The sequence below is a fragment of the Dendropsophus ebraccatus genome, chromosome 5, assembly GCF_027789765.1.
Source record: "Dendropsophus ebraccatus isolate aDenEbr1 chromosome 5, aDenEbr1.pat, whole genome shotgun sequence".
NCBI lineage: Eukaryota > Metazoa > Chordata > Amphibia > Anura > Hylidae > Dendropsophus > Dendropsophus ebraccatus.
The window spans coordinates 113,584,003-113,602,981 of NC_091458.1; the positions used below are offsets into that span (position 1 = coordinate 113,584,003).

An 18,979-nucleotide genomic window follows, 5' to 3' on the forward strand; every position below is an offset into this window, starting at 1 on the left:
GTAATGTATGCTCCGAGCCGGGGGCTGCGGGTGGACGGCGGTTAAAGGGGCCGGGTCACATATATGCAGCGGAATGAAAATTAGGCCTTCACTATACCAGGACCTGCAGCGGATTCCGCTGCAAATTCGCAGCATTAAATCTGCTGCGGATCCGGTACGTGTGACAGCACCCTAAAAGTAGTTTTTTAGGACAATAACTGCATCCCCTGTGTAACGGACAGGACAGGTCTTGGATTAAAAGCAGCTATCCGAAGGTACAAGTGGTTAGGATGGGGCAGATTGTGGGTACAGAGTCGCTTTAGGAGGTATACATGTGTGTATATAATCATTTGCCTATAAATTAATCAAAAATAAGACAATTTCTAGCATGTTCAGTAATAACTTTCTATAATGTCTTAGGATTTTAAACGCTGATGCTAATGTATATTGCCTCATTAATTACTGGTCAGAAATTCAAGAACTGCTGACTAATCTAGCAATGTATCTTCATTACCTTGTTCTCGATACAGCTGTTCTTCTTCCCCAGATACTGTCTTAACAGCAACTTGATTTCTTTCGGAAACTGGAATTCTGATTTTCTTTGGAACCTCAAAATACTGAGGCATACTTATTTCTGCATCATAGTCAATTGTCTGGCACTTTTTAGATATAGAAGAGAATGAGGAAGATCGCAGTGGAGCTTTGATCTTTAAAAAAAATATATTAAAAAATAAAAGTTAATGTTCTGTATTAAAGTTCATGTGTAAATTTAAACATTTTGTGACATACAGAGATGTTAACACTAGCACTAAGGGACTGTGTTAGAAGTATGACCTTTTAGCTTTTGTATACTTCATCCCAAAGCATCTTTAAGCAAAACTTACATTACTTCCACCACTGCAGATCAGCTGTTCAGGACCAACCTGGAAGAGTGTTACCGACTATTGTCCTAAAGACATGTTTTGGTGTTCAGACGCCCCCATGATCGTAAGATGGAGCTGTGAGAATTATTTGGCTATTTAGCTAAGGGTGTATCTTCCTGGCTCGCTGCCTTTTTCAACTATAGAAAGTGTCTCCTGTAATTAGCCGACTGCAGTAAGCCGGGGAGTGTAGCACTTAGTCTGACACCCAGATCCCACTGATCTCTGCAATTCAAGAGTGCAATAGTTCCCATTACTTTTTCAATGGTTGGTAGCAAGTTTTACTTTATTTTATTGATTATTATTATTTTAACATGTTGCAGTCTCCTAGCACAATACAATATGGAATGTGTATAAAAACATGTTTAACAATTATGGTCTACAGCCCGTGGCTATCAATTTATTACTGCTAGCATGGTCCGACAGCTGCTGACATTTGTAGTGTTTTAAAGAGCCACAGGTTGCAGACGACTATTCTAAATGATTAAAGGGGTATCCCAGCAAAACAAAATTATTTTTTGTTATAGTACAGTGTGTGTATTGTATACTGTAAGGTATTGTCTGCCTTTTCTGCATGTTATGCTTGCACAGTTTCACAATATGCCATATATTTGTATTTAAAGACCAATTGTAAATATAGCTTTTTTTATTATAAAAAAAAAAAAAGGTATGGGAATAAATATGTAATATTTATAGTTTGGTCTCAGAAAAAGGACCAAATATCAAACATATGTATGTGTATGCAGATTGCAGGTGATAATTAAAACAAGCATGTACTATAAGCAAACAATGTACTATAAGGCTATGTTCACACTACATCTGCCCGGATCATCCCGGACAGCACCTAAGTATGGATGATCTTTTCGGCCGCACCCGCATCAGAACCTCCCATAGCACACAATGAAGCAAGCGGCCGGAGCCGCTCGCTTCATTGTGTGAACGGACAGGGTTTCCTACAGCCGCAATTCATTGAATTGCGGCGGCAAAAAACTGACATGTCAGTTATTTGCGGGTCCGCATGGGATCCCAGCCGGAGCGTATACGATGTGTATATGCTCCGGCTGGGATCCCATAGAAATGTAGGCAATGTTCCACAGTGCATAAAGTATGGCCGTTGGTAGGCAATGTTCCACAGTGCATAAAGTATGGCCGTTGTTGCCGATGGCAACAACAGCCGTACTTTTACGCTGTGTGAACATAGCCTAAAACGTAATATATGATTCACACCACACCACCTTACATAAACCAGCAGCCCCCCTCCCTCCTGAAAATGAATAAAATATTCTTAGCAGGGTTTCCCTGACTATTGGTCATTTTGTGCAGATAAAGTACACCACTCAAAACAGAACAGTAGCATTGCATAATGCATTGTTTCACATTAGCATTTTGTTAGCTGCCATACAAATAAATGAATACATTTGAAGCTTCATAACTAATTTCCATGCAGTCACCTTTACCATTGTAATTATTGGTAGACCATGTTGACCTTTAAAACACTTGAAAAATATGGCCAATACTGGCCCGTGGTAGCACAATAAATAAACAAATAGATGGAAATAAATGGAATCGGCTTTAGTCATAATTCCAGAATGTGTGTCAATGCCCTTTGTAGATAGCATTCAAGAATACCTGACATTAAAAAGAAACAGATCTAGCACATTCTTTTTATTAGGATACAATTGTTAGATTTTAACTGCATCTCATTACTAAAAAATAAATATAATATATTTTTTCTAGCTTCAGCTCCAACTTTAAACTCTAGGAGGTTTACTACTTACATCTCTTAACATCTCTAATGTTTTGCTGGAATCACTGCAGGCAGTTCTGCATACTTTGTGCCATAAAAATGACACTAGGTAACGTTTTCCATTTTTTTTTTAACCCTTTGAGGACCAGGCCCAAAATGACCCAGTGGACCGCGCAAATTTTGATCTTTGCGCTTTCGTTTTTCCCTCCTCCCCTTCTAAGATCTCTAGCACTTTCAGTTTTCTATCAACAAGGCCATGTAATGGCTTGTTTGTTACAGGAATAGTTGTACTTTGTAATGGCGTCTTTCATTTTACCATAACATGTATGATGGAACCCCAAATATATTATTTATGAAGATATAAATAGGTGAAATCGTAAAAAAAGAATGCAATATGGTAACGTTTGGGGGGTTCCTGTGTCTACGTAATGCACTATATGGTAAAAGCGACATGATACAATTATTCTATAGGTCAGTCCGAACACAACCATATGCAGGTTTACACAGATTCTCTAATGTTATATATATTTTTTTTCATGAAATCCTTTTTTTGGCAATTAATTATTAATAAAATGGGCCTATTGTGATGCTTATAACAGTTTTATTTTTTCACCTATGGGGCTGTATGGGGTGTCATTTTTTCTGCCATGATCTCTAGTTTTTATTAATACCACATTTGTGAAGATCGGACGTTTTGATCACTTTTTATAAATTTTTTATATATATAATGTAACATAAAATCGGTAATCCTGACACTTTTTCCCCTTTTTTCATCTATGCTGTTCACCGTTCGCAATGATGCTCATTATATTTTAATACATTGGACAATTACGCACGCTACGGTATATTATATGTTTATTTTTATATGTTTATTTAAATAATGGGAAAGGGGGGTGATTTAAACTTTTATTGGGGAGGGGTTTTGGGGTAGTGTGTTATTGATTTTTTTTTTTTTTATACATTTTAAATCCCTTTGGGGGACTTGTACATACATAACTTTTATTTTCATCACTGATCACTGCTATGCCAATCGCCGATCGGACCACACGGAGGCAGGTGAGAGACCTCCGGCGGTCCATTTTAACCATCGGGTCCCGATCGGTAAGTGACAGGGGACTCCCCCTGTAACTTACACTTAAACGCAGCGGCGTTTAAGGAGTTACTGTCACGCTGCAGCGTGTCATTAACGGTGAGGTGCCGGCTGCTGATTGCAGCCGGCCTCACCTGCTATGAAGCGTGCTCGGCTCCGGAGCGCGCTTTATAGCACAGGAGGTACCGGTATGTCCTAGGTCGTCTAGGGGTTAATACTAGGCTTTTGGGGGGGGGGGGGGAAATGAATTCAAACAATTCTACACTCTGTGTGTTTGTATTTGTATTTGTAGCATATGTTTAGTCCAGTTTGGTGTGGCAAGCATTTACCGATCTAAAAAAAATATTTCTGCTGTATACTGTGCTGCTTCCTTCTGTTGATTTATCAAAAACTAGCTGAAATTATTTTATTTGTATCATTTGAAATAAACAAGAATAACTTGAAGACTGCAGGGGAATTATCTGCGATATACAATATATTCAGAACGTCGGACATATTTACTTCTCCCCGTGCCCAGGGTGAACAGCAGGACCGACTGCAGCACCCCCACCAGGCTCCAGGATCTCCAGAGCTGACACGCCATGATGGACTGGCCGCTCAGTTACTGATTGGCTGAGCAGCCAGTCCATCAGCTGGGACAGGTCTTCCGGCGAGGGTCCTGCGGACGATCCTGCCGCTCATCGGGGGCACTGGGAAAGGTAATTAGTTTACCTCTTCTGGCTTTTTATAATCCAACAGACTTCTCCTTTAAAAAAGTTCTCATCAATTCTCACATGGAGTTTGCAAAAAAGTAATATCAGAGAAACAATGAAGCAAAGTACAGAAGTTCTTAATAAAAACCTGATCCAGAAAGCTCTGGACCTCAGTGCACCGATCTGCCCCTCTTAATAAATATTGGAGCACTACTCTGCAGTGACGTCATTCCAACACTCATCACCGAGCAGTGGATGAATATTCATTAGTAGGGGTGGGCTGGCAGGGGAATCTGTGCACTGAGCGTTGTGGTCCGGCACCCAGAAGAGAAGGCGGTGTCAAAAAATAAAGCCGGAAGACAGGAGACCTGGATGTCAGATCACAAGCAGCCTGGATGTAAGTATATACTGCTTTTTGTGATACATGATTAGCTTACATACCTCTTCAACACCGACTCCTGCTGAAGCTACTGCAGCTCGTACACTGCTGCTTTCCAACGTGCCAGTAACTTTTCTACGTTCATATTCTAACAACGTCATCTGCATCTGAGCTGAAAGCGCCAGTGCCTTTTCCCTTCTTTCATTAATCAATGGAATACTCAGATCTTCCTCTAGTATGCTATTTTCTTTGCATTTAAAATAGCAAATGTTCTGTGCATCTGTTTTGCATAAAATATTAAACAACAATTACTTTACATGCTCTGATGGTTCACTCTGCTTAAGATGTAATATTTACCCAGGGCATTGTTTAGTAATCTGATATAAGAATTAAAACAAACATCTTCCATTGAAGGACCTGACAGTACTGACAGTATTCTTCACTGAATATAAACGACTATCTGAAATGTGATATATATATATATATATATATATATATATATATATATATATATATATATAATTTTTTTCCTTTCCTTTTTAACGGTCCAGTCAATAACTACAAACACTATACAGTAACACAGTAACACAATAGTAAATACAGAGGGACTAAATTATATAATAATTCTATAGGTGAGCATATACAAGTGTTATTAAAGCATATTTTAATATATTTGTCAAAAAATCCATGATAACTGTGTCAGTGGATTTAGCAAAACAGAAAATATTTAAATCGCTTTACTTTTTGGCATCAGTACACATGTTTTACTGTGTCAAATTCCTATCAAAAAGTTTACCCCTTTGTTCTGGCCCCTAATAAAATGTCAATGATCAGTTTTAGGTCCTCCCCTCTATACAGCCCCTATGGAATAAGGTATCAGCATACGCATCTTTTAGTACAATCTCTATGCTGCTGAAACTAAATATAAGCCTCTACCTGTGACTCCATTCCGATACCCTGATCAGCCATCTCTCACATCCATGTCCTCTCTCTCTCTTAAAGTTTACCTGTTGTTATAACTTTTCAAAAGCTAAATCAACAGTAGATGTGATATAAAGCAAGTTAGCTATTTACATTTTTTTTTTATCATGGAGAACACAGCACTTCCTGTTTTCTGACTGTTTCCCGCTTTTGAGAAAAAAGGATTAAGAAAACATGGAGTCCTGTGTATCCCAGGCCATAACAACAAAACAAACTTAAATTGTGAACTTGTTTTATATCACATCTACTGTTGATTTAGATTTTGAAAGTTATAACGACAGTGACACTTTAAATGGAATCTTTCAAAAACTTCTTGTTATTTTCGCATCCTCTAACCTACCTAAACCTCATATTTTATTTCAGTGTTTGCTACCACCATAAATCATAGGCTAATCTGTCCTCTATTTACCTGCGCATCAAAAATATCTCCAGAACCCACCCATTTCTTACTGTCAGAACAGCCAAACCTTTATCATTGTTCTTAATAATTATAATAATTATTATTTTTTCTTTATTATTTGATTTTTTTCCAGCTAAACCGATGCCTACCCCATGGCAGTCACTGATTTAGTTGCACTTCCTTTTACAAGTAATTTAAAATGATCTTTAAAGCTCTCCACAGGTCTTCATTACCATTGCCTGCCACCGAACACATGCTGTACATAGAATAAAGGGATATTATGGCATATTGTAAAAGAAGAAAAAAAAATATGCTACCAGGTTAGGGAATTATTTTTTAGAATAACCTATACTTACCTGCCCCCATCCCCTTCTGTTCTTCCCCTTCCGATCCTGCAACCTGCCTTTTTCCAGTTTCCAAGACAAGTGCTCAGAGCAGGACCTCCCTGCTTAGCCAATAACTGGCCACAGCAGTCAGAATAATTCCCAACATCCCAGCTTAAAGTATGACCTAAAAGTAATATTTTCAGGCAGGTTTTATACGCTACACCCAAACAAAGCTAGCAAAAACCTCCCATATATTCTAGGATGTTAATCAGAGAAATCTAACATACAACCTACAACCCGTTTTCGGTACGTCCTCACTAGAGATGAGCGAACCAGCCGAGGTTCAAGTTCGTATGAACCTGAACTCTCGGCTTCTGACTGCCGCTGTCTGCCTTCTCCGTGGAGAGGGTGGATACAGCTGGAGGACCACCTGGAAAACTGGAATACAGCCTATGACTATGGCTGTAACACAGTTTTCCAGGCAGTCCTCCGGCTGTATCCACCCTCTCCACGGAGCGGGCAGACAGCGGCAGTCAGAAGCCGAGAGTTCAGGTTCATATGAACCCGAACCTTGGCAGGTTCGCTCATTTCTAGTTCTCACATCCCCTCAGCGCTACATCACAGCAAAAAAAGTAAGATGCCAGCATCTTGGCGTCTTGCTTTGTTGTGGCGACATAGCACTGAGTGGATGTGAGGACGTACAGGAAAACCGGAAACAGGGTAGGAATGAGGATACACAAGTGTGTTAATGATGGAATTTATGGATTGGTTATTGGGAGACATGAGGGGTATATAGGTGTGTCTGTGAAGTTATGACATCAGCTCCTGACAAAGCTTTGGGTAGCGAAACACGTGTCAGGCTGTCCAGGGACTGGATGATCGTGTTGGAGTAAGGCATCAGTGGCATGTTTTCCTTTGTGTCTATGTATTTGGCTTTTTCACACTGTTTGGTCTTTTTTGTCCTTTGTCCTTAGTCCAGAGCTATCAGGTACTGGTGTTATTATAATACATAGTTTTTGCTTACAAGAGACTTTTAGACTATATTTACCCATACTTGTGTCTATACCTTGCTTTTTGGGCCATACCCATAGAGTGTGTTTGCATAATTTAATACATCCAAACTTATTTTATACACTTACTTTATTTTTGAATGACACTCTAATTATTCCTTTGTTTAACTGCCAATATTTGATGTCAAGCCCTGACGACCACCTGAGTGTCCCTGGTCTTCTTTCTGAGTATCTGTGTTTGTGCCAGTGAAGTATACTGTATTTTATGGTATTTACTATAAGAATTCTTAGATATTTTGTTACAATAAAGATACATTTTTCATATTGTTCACCGGAACCAGATGTATTCACTTAATAACCTCCACATTTCTTCCCCTTATATGCAATTTTTGCAAATATATTGGGGGAAATTTATCAAGGGCTTTGGGCCTATTTTTAGGTGAATAATTAGATTTTCCCCCCATTTTTGGTCTAAGTTCTATTTATGAACCAGTATTCAACAGACAAATATTTTTTAGATACAACCTTTTTCAATCTGCTTGTTTTAAGTATTCACCCAAAAATTCACATAATCCGGAATTGGCGCAATTTATAATTTGTGACTTTTTAAAAAGTCTCAAAAGATGGTGCAGGCTTATGTCTGGTCAGTACCAGGTGAATTTGAGACTTTTTGCTTAGACACATTAACTATGAAACATTATGCAGTATGAGACCGATAAAAATATATTTTTTATATTGCAAATGTACTTCTAACTCTATTAAAGATCATTTCTAAATACAGTCCATTAAATCATGCTAAAAGGGATTACCAATGCCTTCCTTATCACTTGTATAAAAAGCGGATTATAAATATAACGGCAACACTTATCACTAATTTGTTAATTAGTATAATCTGTCAGTTTCTTATATCAACAATACAATAACCTTGTCTTATTCATCTTTAATGACATTCAGTAATACCACCTAGATGTATTTAGGGCTGTATTGCCCTCACACACTCTGTCTTAGGGATGTGTTCACACATGGCGTTTATTCTGCGTTAATGATGCATTTTTGCCAAGATTTTAAAGTAAATTGTGCAACTGTGGTAAATTAGCACCAATTGCTGTAAATTAGCACTGCTTGTCTTGCTGCACTGGGGTCCTGGGATCACATCCCACCAATGGCAAAATTTGCAGGGTGTTTGCATGTTCTTCCTGTGTTTCTCACAAATATACAGAGGGCTGAATTTGGAAATTATTTCCAATAAGGGCAGAGATCTATATGAATGATGACAACGTATGTAAAGTGCTGAGGAATAAGTTGGCACCATATAAATAAAGGAATTATCTTCAGATTTAACTTTTTGGCTATGTATACACAACGTCAAAAATATTGAAAAGGCGGCAGATTTTCATTTAAAAACAAAAAAAAAGTCAGTTTTTGCCGTGATTTAACTGACTGCAATGGCAATGCATTGAAGTCAATGGAAAGACGGACATCCAATGCACACAATGTATTGAATAACGGAAGTTTTTGCCGCGGATGTCAAAATAATGAACATGATCATTATTTTCGGGCGTCTTTTGCAAACAGCGGACATTTCTTTATTAGTAGTTCACACACAGCTTTTCTTTTGTCACCATTCTTTCTCCGTCTTTACTATTAAATTCAAAGGACTTTTCAATTAAGGCACACCCAAAGTTCAATTAGTAATCCCAAACTAAAATAATGTACAAACACCAATCATTGCACTAAGGGGAGGCCAGGCTGCTAAATAACATCTGTAATTTTAGACTCAAAATAACGAACATCATTTTAAACGGAGCTGAAAAAAATGTAGTGTGAACATAGCCTTTCACTGTTTATCCAACCAACTACAAGTAAAAGTAATCACGCTCACCAAGAATGTGGGATTTACAGAAATAGACCAAAGAATAAACAGATTCCATAATCCCATATATTCATAATAAACCCCTTAAGGACAGAGCCTGAAATGGCCTTAAGGACAGAGACAAATATTATGAATATGACCAGTGTCACTTTATTCATTAATAACTTCGGGATGCTTTTACCTATCCGGCTGATTCTGAGATTGTTTTCTCGTGACATATTGTACTTTACATTTCTGGTAAAATGGAGTCGATACTCATAACGAATCTTTATGAAAAGCACCAAAATAACGTGAAAAATTTATTTATTAAACTATATTTCATTTTTTTTTTTAGACAATAGGAAGCTTAAAACATTAGCAGCAATTTTCCAAATTTTCTGTAAAATTTCAAAATCAGATATTTTTAGGGACCTGTTCAGGTTCAAGTGTATTTGAGGGGCCTATATGTTAGAAAGACCCACAAAGCACCCCATTTCAGAAACTGCACCCCCCAAACTCTGCAAAAGCACATCCAGAAAGTTTTTTAACCCTTTAGGGGAGTCACTGAAATAAAAGCGAAGTGTGTAAGAAATTTGAAAACTTTTATTTTCTGTGCAGAGATTTTATTGTAATCCAATATCTTTCATAATGATAAACCTATTAGCAGAGAAATGCACCCCAATATTGATTGCCCCGTTTCTGCAGTTTATAGAAATACCCCATATGTGGCCCTATTGCGCTATTTGACGGAACCACAAGCCTCAGATATAAGGGAGCGCCTAGTGAATTTCAACGCCTTCGTTATATTTGGTCATTTTTGACCGTACCACTTCAGGTTGGCAGAGGCTCTGGGGTGCCAAAACCTAAAAAACACCCCTAAAGGGACACCATTTAGAAAACTACACCCCTCAAGGAATGTAACAAGGGGTGCGGTGAGCATTTGGACCCCACAGGTGCTTCGCAGATTTTCAGAACAATGTGGTGTAAAAAAGGAAAAATTCTATTTTTTACACTAAAATGTTGTTCTAGCATTCATTTTTCATTTTTACAAGGGGGTAAAAGAAAAAAACAAAAAAACAAACATGTAGCGCAGTTTCTCCCGAGTACGGAAATACCCCACATGTGGACATAAAGTGCCAAGCGGGCGCAGGACGAGCCTCCAAAGGGAAGGAGCGCCAATTGGCCTTTGCAAGCTGGATTTTACTGGAATGGATTTTAAGGGCCACGTCGCACTCACAGAGCCCTCGTGCTGCCAAGACACTGGAAACCCCCCACAAGTGACCCCATTCTGGAAACTAAACCCCTCAAGGAATTTAACAGGGGGTTCAGTGAGCATATGGACCCCACTGGTGACGGGCACAAATGTGGAACAATGTGACGTGAAAGGGAAAAATTTCATTTTTTCACTTTCACGGCACAAATGTGGCCGTCATCAAGGGGTCGTTATCCTCACTGCACCCCTTCTTAGATTCCTTGAGGGGTGTAGTTTCCAGAATGGGGTCACTTGTGGGGGGTTTCCAGTTTTTTGGCAGCACGAGGGCTCTGTAAATGCGACATGGCGTTCATCATCCATTCTGGCCAAATCCAGCCTTCAAAATCCAAATGGCGCTCCTTCCCTTCGGAGGCTTGCCCTGCGCCCACATGGCGCTTTATGTCCACATGTGGGGTATTTACGGACTCAGGGGGAATTGCTCTACACATTTTGTGTGTTTTTTTCTCTTTTAACCCCTTGTGAAAATGAAAAATTTAAGACTAAACCAACATTATAGTGTAAAAAATGTAATATTTCATTTTCACGCCATATTGTTCCACATTTGTGCCCGTCACCAGTGGGGTCCATATGCTCACTACACCCCTTGTTACATTCCCTAAGGGGTGTAGTTTCCATAATGGGGTCACTTGTGGGGGGGTTCAACTGTCTTGGCAACACAGGGGCCTTTTAAATGCAACATGGCCCCTCGAAATCCATTCCAGCCGAATCCAGCCTCAAAAAGCCAAATGGCGCTCCTTCCCTTTGGAGGCTTACCCTGCACCCGCATGGCGCTTTAACTTCACATGTCAGGTATTTCCATACTCAGGGGAAATTGCTCTACACATTTAGTGTTTTTTTTATCTTTTAACCCCTTGTGAAAATGAAAAAATCAAGACAAGATCAATGATTTAGTGTAAAAATTAAACATTTTTTACACTAAATGTTGGTCTAGCCTTGATTTTTTCTCTTTCCACAAGGGGTTAAAAAAGAAAGTGAACACAAAACGTGTAGGGTAATTTCCCCTGAGTACGAAAATACCCCACATGTGGATATAATGTGCCGTATGGGCAGAGGGCAAGCCACCAAAGGGACAGAGCGCCATTTAGAGGCTGGAATGGAGGATGGAGGCCATGTCGCAATTACAAAGCTCCTGTGCTGCCAGGACAGTAGCAACCCCCCACAAGTGACCCCATTCTGGAAACTACACCCCATAAGGAATCCAACAAGGGGTACAGTGAGCATATGGACCCCACTGGTGACGGGCACATAAGTGGAACATGTGCCATGAAAATAAAAAATAAATTTTATTCATTTTCACGGCCCAAATGTGGCCGTCACCAGGGGGCCATATCCCCACTGCCCCCCTCGTTAGATTCCTTATGGGGTGTAGTTTCCAGAATGGGGTCACTTGTGGGGGGTTTCTACTGTCCTGGCCGCACAGAGGCTTTTTAATTGCGACATTGCATCCTCTAATGGGAATGGCGGCCATACCTATTTAGCTGGGGAAAAGGGACCATTCTAATTTATTTGGGGGTATTAGGCCAATTATTAGTTTATAAGGTTGAAAATGACAGGTGTCCATCAAATTCAACCTGTGTTGATCCAGAGGAAGGCAAAAAAAAACCCTTGTAAGGCAGACGACAGTAGCCTCATCACAGGGGAAATATTCCTTCCCGACTCCATAAGGGCGATCAGAATAATCCCTCGATCAACGTGACCCCTGAAATAGGAATAAGGGACAGAATTTAGATAATGTAGAACTCCAATGACGTGTGGTGCGCCTTGAAGCGATCCAGTATGCAGAGGCCGGGGTGATCAGGACAGGTGTCACACTGGAAAATGGTGTCCTTCCTGATCCCCCTGTTACACCACACTCTGCACTTCTTCTGGGGTCTCCCGTTTTCCAGTGTGGGGGACGTCACCTGGAAAATGTTGTCCTGGTGCGATACGGGGTCCTTTATATCCAGAAGCGCTGGGTCCGCTCCATGGCTGCTAAATATTAGGGCTTTATTACTACTTCTGATATTTACGAATCGTGCCGCAAGCTACAGTAGCTAAGGCAGCGAGGGACCGGAAGAGGGGGCGCTGGTATAAAAGTTATCCCCGTACAGGTGGTGGTAACCTTTATCTAGCAGTGGGAAGATCAGTTCCCGAACGATCTCCCCACTAACTCCGAAGATGGGGGGGGGGCATCTGGGGGCTGGATTTGGGTGTCCCTTCCTTCATACACTCTAAGGGTACGTGCACACTGCGGAATGGCGAAGGACAACCCTTTGTGCATTCCGCAGCTGGCACCCGCCGGCGGACTGATGGAAGCGCGCGTCGCCGCTCGTGTCACACTCCATTATATGCACGGGCGGATTCTGCCCTATGTCCAATGTGTTCATTCTTTGGACGGACGACGGAATCCGCCCGTGCATAGAATGGAGTCTATGACACGGGTGGAGACGCTCGCCTCCATCAGTCCGCCGGCGGGTGCCAGCTGCGGAATGCACAAAGGGTTATCCTTCGCCATTCCGCAGTGTGCACGTACCCTGGATCTGTAAGTGTACCCTGAGGTACGCTCACAGAGTGTGTAGAATTTCACACCATACCGTCATCTCTTATTGGGACGGTACTGGCGGAAAAGACGTGTCTGGGGGGCAGCGTACGCTACGCTACCCCCAGACACGTCACTGGATGATGAGGATGAATGGAGGAAAGAAGGATCCCCCCATTAATCCTCACTGGCTGTTTCGGTGTCGAAGGCAATAATAACTTATGCGTCCGACACCCAAAACACCTTGGGGGCCATCTTTATACAGGGATTGGTATATGGGGTATGTAAATGTGTAGTGGTGTAGTGTAAAACTTTATTTCATGTAGTGTAGTGTAGTGTTTTTTACGTGTTTTTTTGACAGTAAGAAAAAATATCTCTTCACCAAGAAAGGAGCTGCTGCTAAATGCCGCACTTATGTGCGGCACTTATCAGCAGCCAGTGACGGTAGGATATAGGGGGGCAAAACGCCCCTACGCCAAAAAGGAGGAGTTGCTGATCAGTGGCGCACTTACGTGCGATGCTGATCAGTACTCAGCGGCGTTAGGGCGCAAAAAAAGAAAAAAAAAACTGGAAAAAAAAACAAAAAATGTTTTTTTAACCCAAAGCAACTGATCAGTGAATGATATTCACTGATCAACCACTAGGGGGCGGTAGAGTGACGCTGCCAGAGATTGCCGAGACCCGCCGAACCCGAGGACCCAAACGTTTCCAAAGATTTCCGACGCTGGACGACCGAACCCGGAAGTGAAGCGAAGAAGACGCGAGGACGGCGCGGACCGCAGATCGTCGCTCCGGACGCCCAGATCAGGTGAGTATGGTACACCTGCACCACACACACCTGTTCTGCACCCCTCAGCTACCTAGCTGAGGGGTGCAGAACGCGACAAAACTGTTTTTTTACAGTTTGATCGCCATGATGGGCCGGCCGGTACTGGCCGGCCTATCACGGCGATCGTGGGGGTGGCATCGGCGCCATCTTTGGTGGGGACACTAATGGCGATTGGTGCTGTCTCGGACAGCACCAATCGCCATTGCTTTCCGGGTCACCGATGACCCGGAAAGCGGTTTTCAGCTGCTATATGCTGATCTGTATAGATCATCATATAGCAGCGATCGTCGGCACGGGAGGAATTAATCACCCCCCGTGCCGACGAGCAGAGATGGCCTGCTATACATTATAGCAGGCCATCTTCCCCGACCGCTGTGTGTGAACACACAGCGATCGGGGAAACATCGGGCGTAAGTATACGCCCGTTTGCGTTAAAGCCCACCCTGCGGGGGCGTATACTTACGCCCAATGTCGTTAAGGGGTTAAAGAGATTTAAAAAATGAGTTATAGTTCTCAGAAGGTGACGGGGAAAAACAGACGTAAAATTGAAAATTGGCCTGGTCATTTGGGCCATTTTCGGCTGCGTCATTAAGGGGTTAACAAAAAAAATTACAACCTTATGACAAAATAAAAAACAAAAATTGATACAATGCAATACATTAACACCATTTTAAAGGGGTTATCCAGCGCTACAAAAACATGGCCGCTTTCCCCCTACTGTTGTCTCCAGTTTGAAACTCTGGGGTTTTGAAACTCTGTTCCATTGAAGTAAATGGAGCTTAATTGCAAACTGCACCTGAACTGGAGACAACAGTAGAAGGAAAAGTGGCTATGTTTTTGCAGCGCTAGATAACCCCTTTAACCTCTACTGAGGTTAAAGGGGTTATTCTTTTTTTTTTTAAATGTACAAAAAAGAAAGAAAAAGCAGGTTGTACAGGTAAAAATGTAAACATAAAACTTTTACTTTCTGTTCGGAAATATATGCAAAATTTGTATAATTTACAAATACCTTCAACTCCCATAAATTTCATCTCCAGTTATTTGCGTTTATAATTCTTTATCTATTGGCTCTACCAGGCGGACTGTGCGGTGTTAGTAAATGAATTCTTGCTCTTAGTATAATTATCATACAATCATACATAATACATTTTAATTATTAAACATTATAAATCAGGCAATTTATTATGTTGACACTGCTATGTTTAACTAAGATGCCTGGAGATATTTCTGGACACCTCCGAACACAGTTTTATCATAGTTTTAATATTCACAGATTAATTTACATGAAAATCTTCTGGCATTAAAATAATCTTTGCCCTTTAAAATCTAAAATCTCTAAATTCCAGAATAAAGTACAGTAATTTGTTTTTGTTATATATGTGCTATATATATATATATATATATATATATATATATATATATATATATATATATATATATATATATATATATGTATAGTGTGAGGCCTAGCTATTGTCCTCTGTCATAAAATATGCCTTTACATTTACTATTTTACTTTAAATAAAAAAAGAAGTGCATACCTTGATTTTGATTCCTTATGTGGAAAACATTTGGGCTATTTACAGAGTCGAAAGCAGAAGTCAGAGGTGGAGTACCAGTTCCTTCAATCATGTATACAAAGTCACCAATCTAAAATTAATGTGCAGAAGAAAAAAAATATAAAAATGGTCATTGTTTTAACTCTTTTTGTTACTGTGTATAGAGATAATTAAAGATACTTGAATTTCACCTGTCACAATGAAATAATGCTTACACCATTGCAATCTGAAGAATGGTAGCAGAAAAGGTATGTGAATTTTTTAGTTGGAGAAATTGGTGGTAGAATCCATTGAAGACATTTGAGAGGCATTACCCTAGAGACTGCTGCCATGGATTTGCACTGTGTATGCTACCGGTTTGCCCAAGGTTTTTGACGTGGATTAGCCTCAATGAATGGGGTTAATGCAAATCCAGGCAACCTGATGCAAAATCCACAGAGACATGATATTCTTTGTTTTCTGAGCAGTGACAGTGTGAATTACAATGTACTGAAAATAATAGGGTGAAGACTTAATGTGATGTGAAATATGTGTCAGAATCTATGAAAGAAAACTGTGGCGGAGATGTACCATTGCAAATGTGTCAGAGTTCTGGCACAAGTTGTGTTAAGGGTTAAGGGTTAACTTTCTGCGTTCTAAATTTCTAGACATTCTCTATGGTCTCTAGGTTTGTCTCTCTCCTTATATTAAGGGGGTTTTCCTCTTAAAACTAACTTGTCCCCTATGCACAGGATAGGGGACAAGTAAGCGTTTGCGGGGGTCTGAACTCTGTTCCCCCGGCCAGGGCCGGATTAAAGGGAGGGCACAAAGGGCACGTGCCCCGGGGCCCCCATCACACAGGGGCCCTCACCAGCCCGAACCCGGAAGCAGAGTTCCGGGTTCAGGCTGGTGAATATCAGGGCCGGCGTCAGGGCCCTCCCTCCCTCCCTAGAATGGAGTTGTTAGAAGGAGGTGTAAAGGACCTGCCGTGTCTGCAGCAGAGTGATGGGGAAGGACCTGTGGTGACGTCATAAGGGGCGGGGCTGAGAACGGGAGGATGCTGGTGGATGAAGGACCTGTGATCATTGTCATGTGACTTGAGGGGGCGGGGCTCACTTATACCTCCCCTCTGTATGCTCTTATACTTCCTCCTGTAATGTCCTCTGATCTCCCATAATAACAGGCTGGACATGCTGGGAGTTGTAGTCCTCATACCTCCTCCTGTAATGTCCTCTGATCTCCCATAATAACAGGCTGGCCATGCTGGAAGTTGTAGTCCTCATACCGCCTACTGTAATGTCCTCTGATCTCCCATAATAACAGGCTGGCCATGCTGGGAGTTGTAGTCCTCATACCACCTCCTGTAATGTCCTCTGATTTGCCATAATAACAGGCTGGCCATGCTGGAAGTTGTAGTCCTCATACCGCCTCCTGTAATCTCCTCTGATCACCCATAATAACAGGCTGGACATGCTGGGAGTTGTATTCCTATTATATTTCCTCATGTAATGTCCTCTGATCTCCCATAATAACAGGCTGGCCACCCTGGGAGTTGTAGTCCTATTATATCGCCTCCTGTAATGTCCTCTGATCACCCATAATAACAGGCTGGACATGCTGGGAGTTGTAGTCCTATTCTATCTCCTCCTATAATGTCCTCTTATCTCCCATAACAACAGGCTGGCCATGCTGGGAGTTGTAGTCCTCATACCACCTCCTGTAATGTCCTCTGATCTCCTATAATAACAGGCTGGACATGCTGGGAGTTGTAGTCCTATTATATCTCCTCTTGTAATGTCCTCTGATCTCCCATAATAACAGGCTGGCCATGCTGGCAGTTGTAGTCCTCCTCTTATACCTCCTCCTGTAATGTCCTCTGATCTCCCATAATAACAGGCTGGCCATGCTGGGAGTTGTAGTTCCCCTGGTATATCTCATGTAATGCCTCCTGATTGTAATAATGTCTGGCAACTCTATTACTCTAAGGTGAAGAAGCTAGAATACAGACTCCAGGGAGAGGACCCGAATTAGTGAGTATGATTTTATTTTTTTATTTTCTTGTGTTGAGAGAGAGCAGGGGGCATTTCTATGGGAGCAGGGGGCATTACTGTAGGGGCTGAGCAGGGGGCATTTCTATGGGGGCAGAGAAGGGGGCATTTCTCTGGGGGAAGAGCAGGGGGCATCTACTATGGGGCAGGGGACATTACTATAGGGGCTGAGCAGGGGGCATCTACTATGCATTTCTATGGGGGCATGGGTCATTACTATGGGGGCAGAGCATGGGACATTACTATGGGGGGCAGGGCAGGGGACATTACTATGGGGCAGAGCATGGAGCATTTTTATGGGGCCAGAGCAGAGGGCATTTCTATGGGGACAGAGCAGGGGACATTACTATGGGGACAGAGCAGGGGACATTACTATGGGACAGAGGAGGGGACATTACTATGGGGGCAGCGCAGGGGACATTACTATGGGGACAGAGCAGGGGACATTACTATTGGGACAGAGCAGGGGGCATTACTATGGGGACAGAGCAGGGGACATTACTATGGGGGCAGAGCAGGGGACATTACTATGGGGGCAGAGCAGGGGACATTACTATGGGGCAGAGCAGGGGACATAACTATGGGGACAGAGGACATTTTTACTATATGGAGGGCACAGCATGGGGACATTATTACTATATGGGGGGCACAACATGGGACCCACAAACCTCCTTACTTTACTGCACATGACACCAAACAGCGGAGTTACTACTGTATGAAAGCCTATAGGTGGGAAAAAGGGAAGGAAGTTGCTGGAAATGTGCGGAGTCTAAGATGTTTGTCTGACAGGTTCTGAAGAGAGGAATTGTAGCTTGAAGAAATCATCATAGAGGTCTGGGCAAGATGGAAAGGAAACGGAGAGCGATCGCCTCAGATCAAAGAAGCCGTCACCTGTGAGTTACTGAATTACATTTTTTTTTCTGTATTTTGTCAAGTGCTGGGTTCTCACATTACATTTTTAACACAATGTGAGAACACACCCTAATAGTCAGCCCTCCCTGCTCCTGTCTCTAGGCCTGGCATCTTCCTCTGCACTGCAGCCTCTAGTGACCATCACGTGCATAACAGAGGAGGATGCTGAGCCATACAGCCAGGAGTGAGGAGGGGTCTGTGCTAAGTCGCCTACAGTAAGCTGGCATACGTATAGATCGCGGTATAGGTTGTTTTTTTTTTTTGGGGGGGGGGGGGGGGGAGTGGGGGCCTCCAACAAAATTGTCACATGGGCCCTCCACTAACCTTAATCCGGCCCTGCCCTCGGCGATCTCTAGATTCCCCCCCCCCCACTCCTTTGTTTTGAATACACGTGCCGAACTGCAGCTCTATCCATTATCTATGAAACCACCAGAAAAAGCCGGCTGCTGTACAGAAAAACTAAAAATAAATAGAACCACGAGTCA

At 41.9% G+C, this 18,979-nt stretch overlaps 1 protein-coding gene across 3 annotated transcripts in view; it reads right to left on the bottom strand.

The window, feature by feature from the left end:
• Positions 1 to 18,979, bottom strand: part of CFAP47 (cilia and flagella associated protein 47) — a 313,997-nt gene that overhangs the window by 139,523 nt on the left and 155,495 nt on the right. For all 3 annotated transcript variants that reach the window (XM_069971016.1, XM_069971013.1, XM_069971015.1), the window contains exons 44-46: positions 15,538 to 15,646; positions 4,870 to 5,087; positions 494 to 686 (exon numbers count right to left, since the gene is read on the bottom strand). In XM_069971016.1, the coding sequence (XP_069827117.1) occupies positions 494 to 686; positions 4,870 to 5,087; positions 15,538 to 15,646 (520 nt within the window). The remainder of the gene's footprint in view (positions 1 to 493; positions 687 to 4,869; positions 5,088 to 15,537; positions 15,647 to 18,979) is intronic.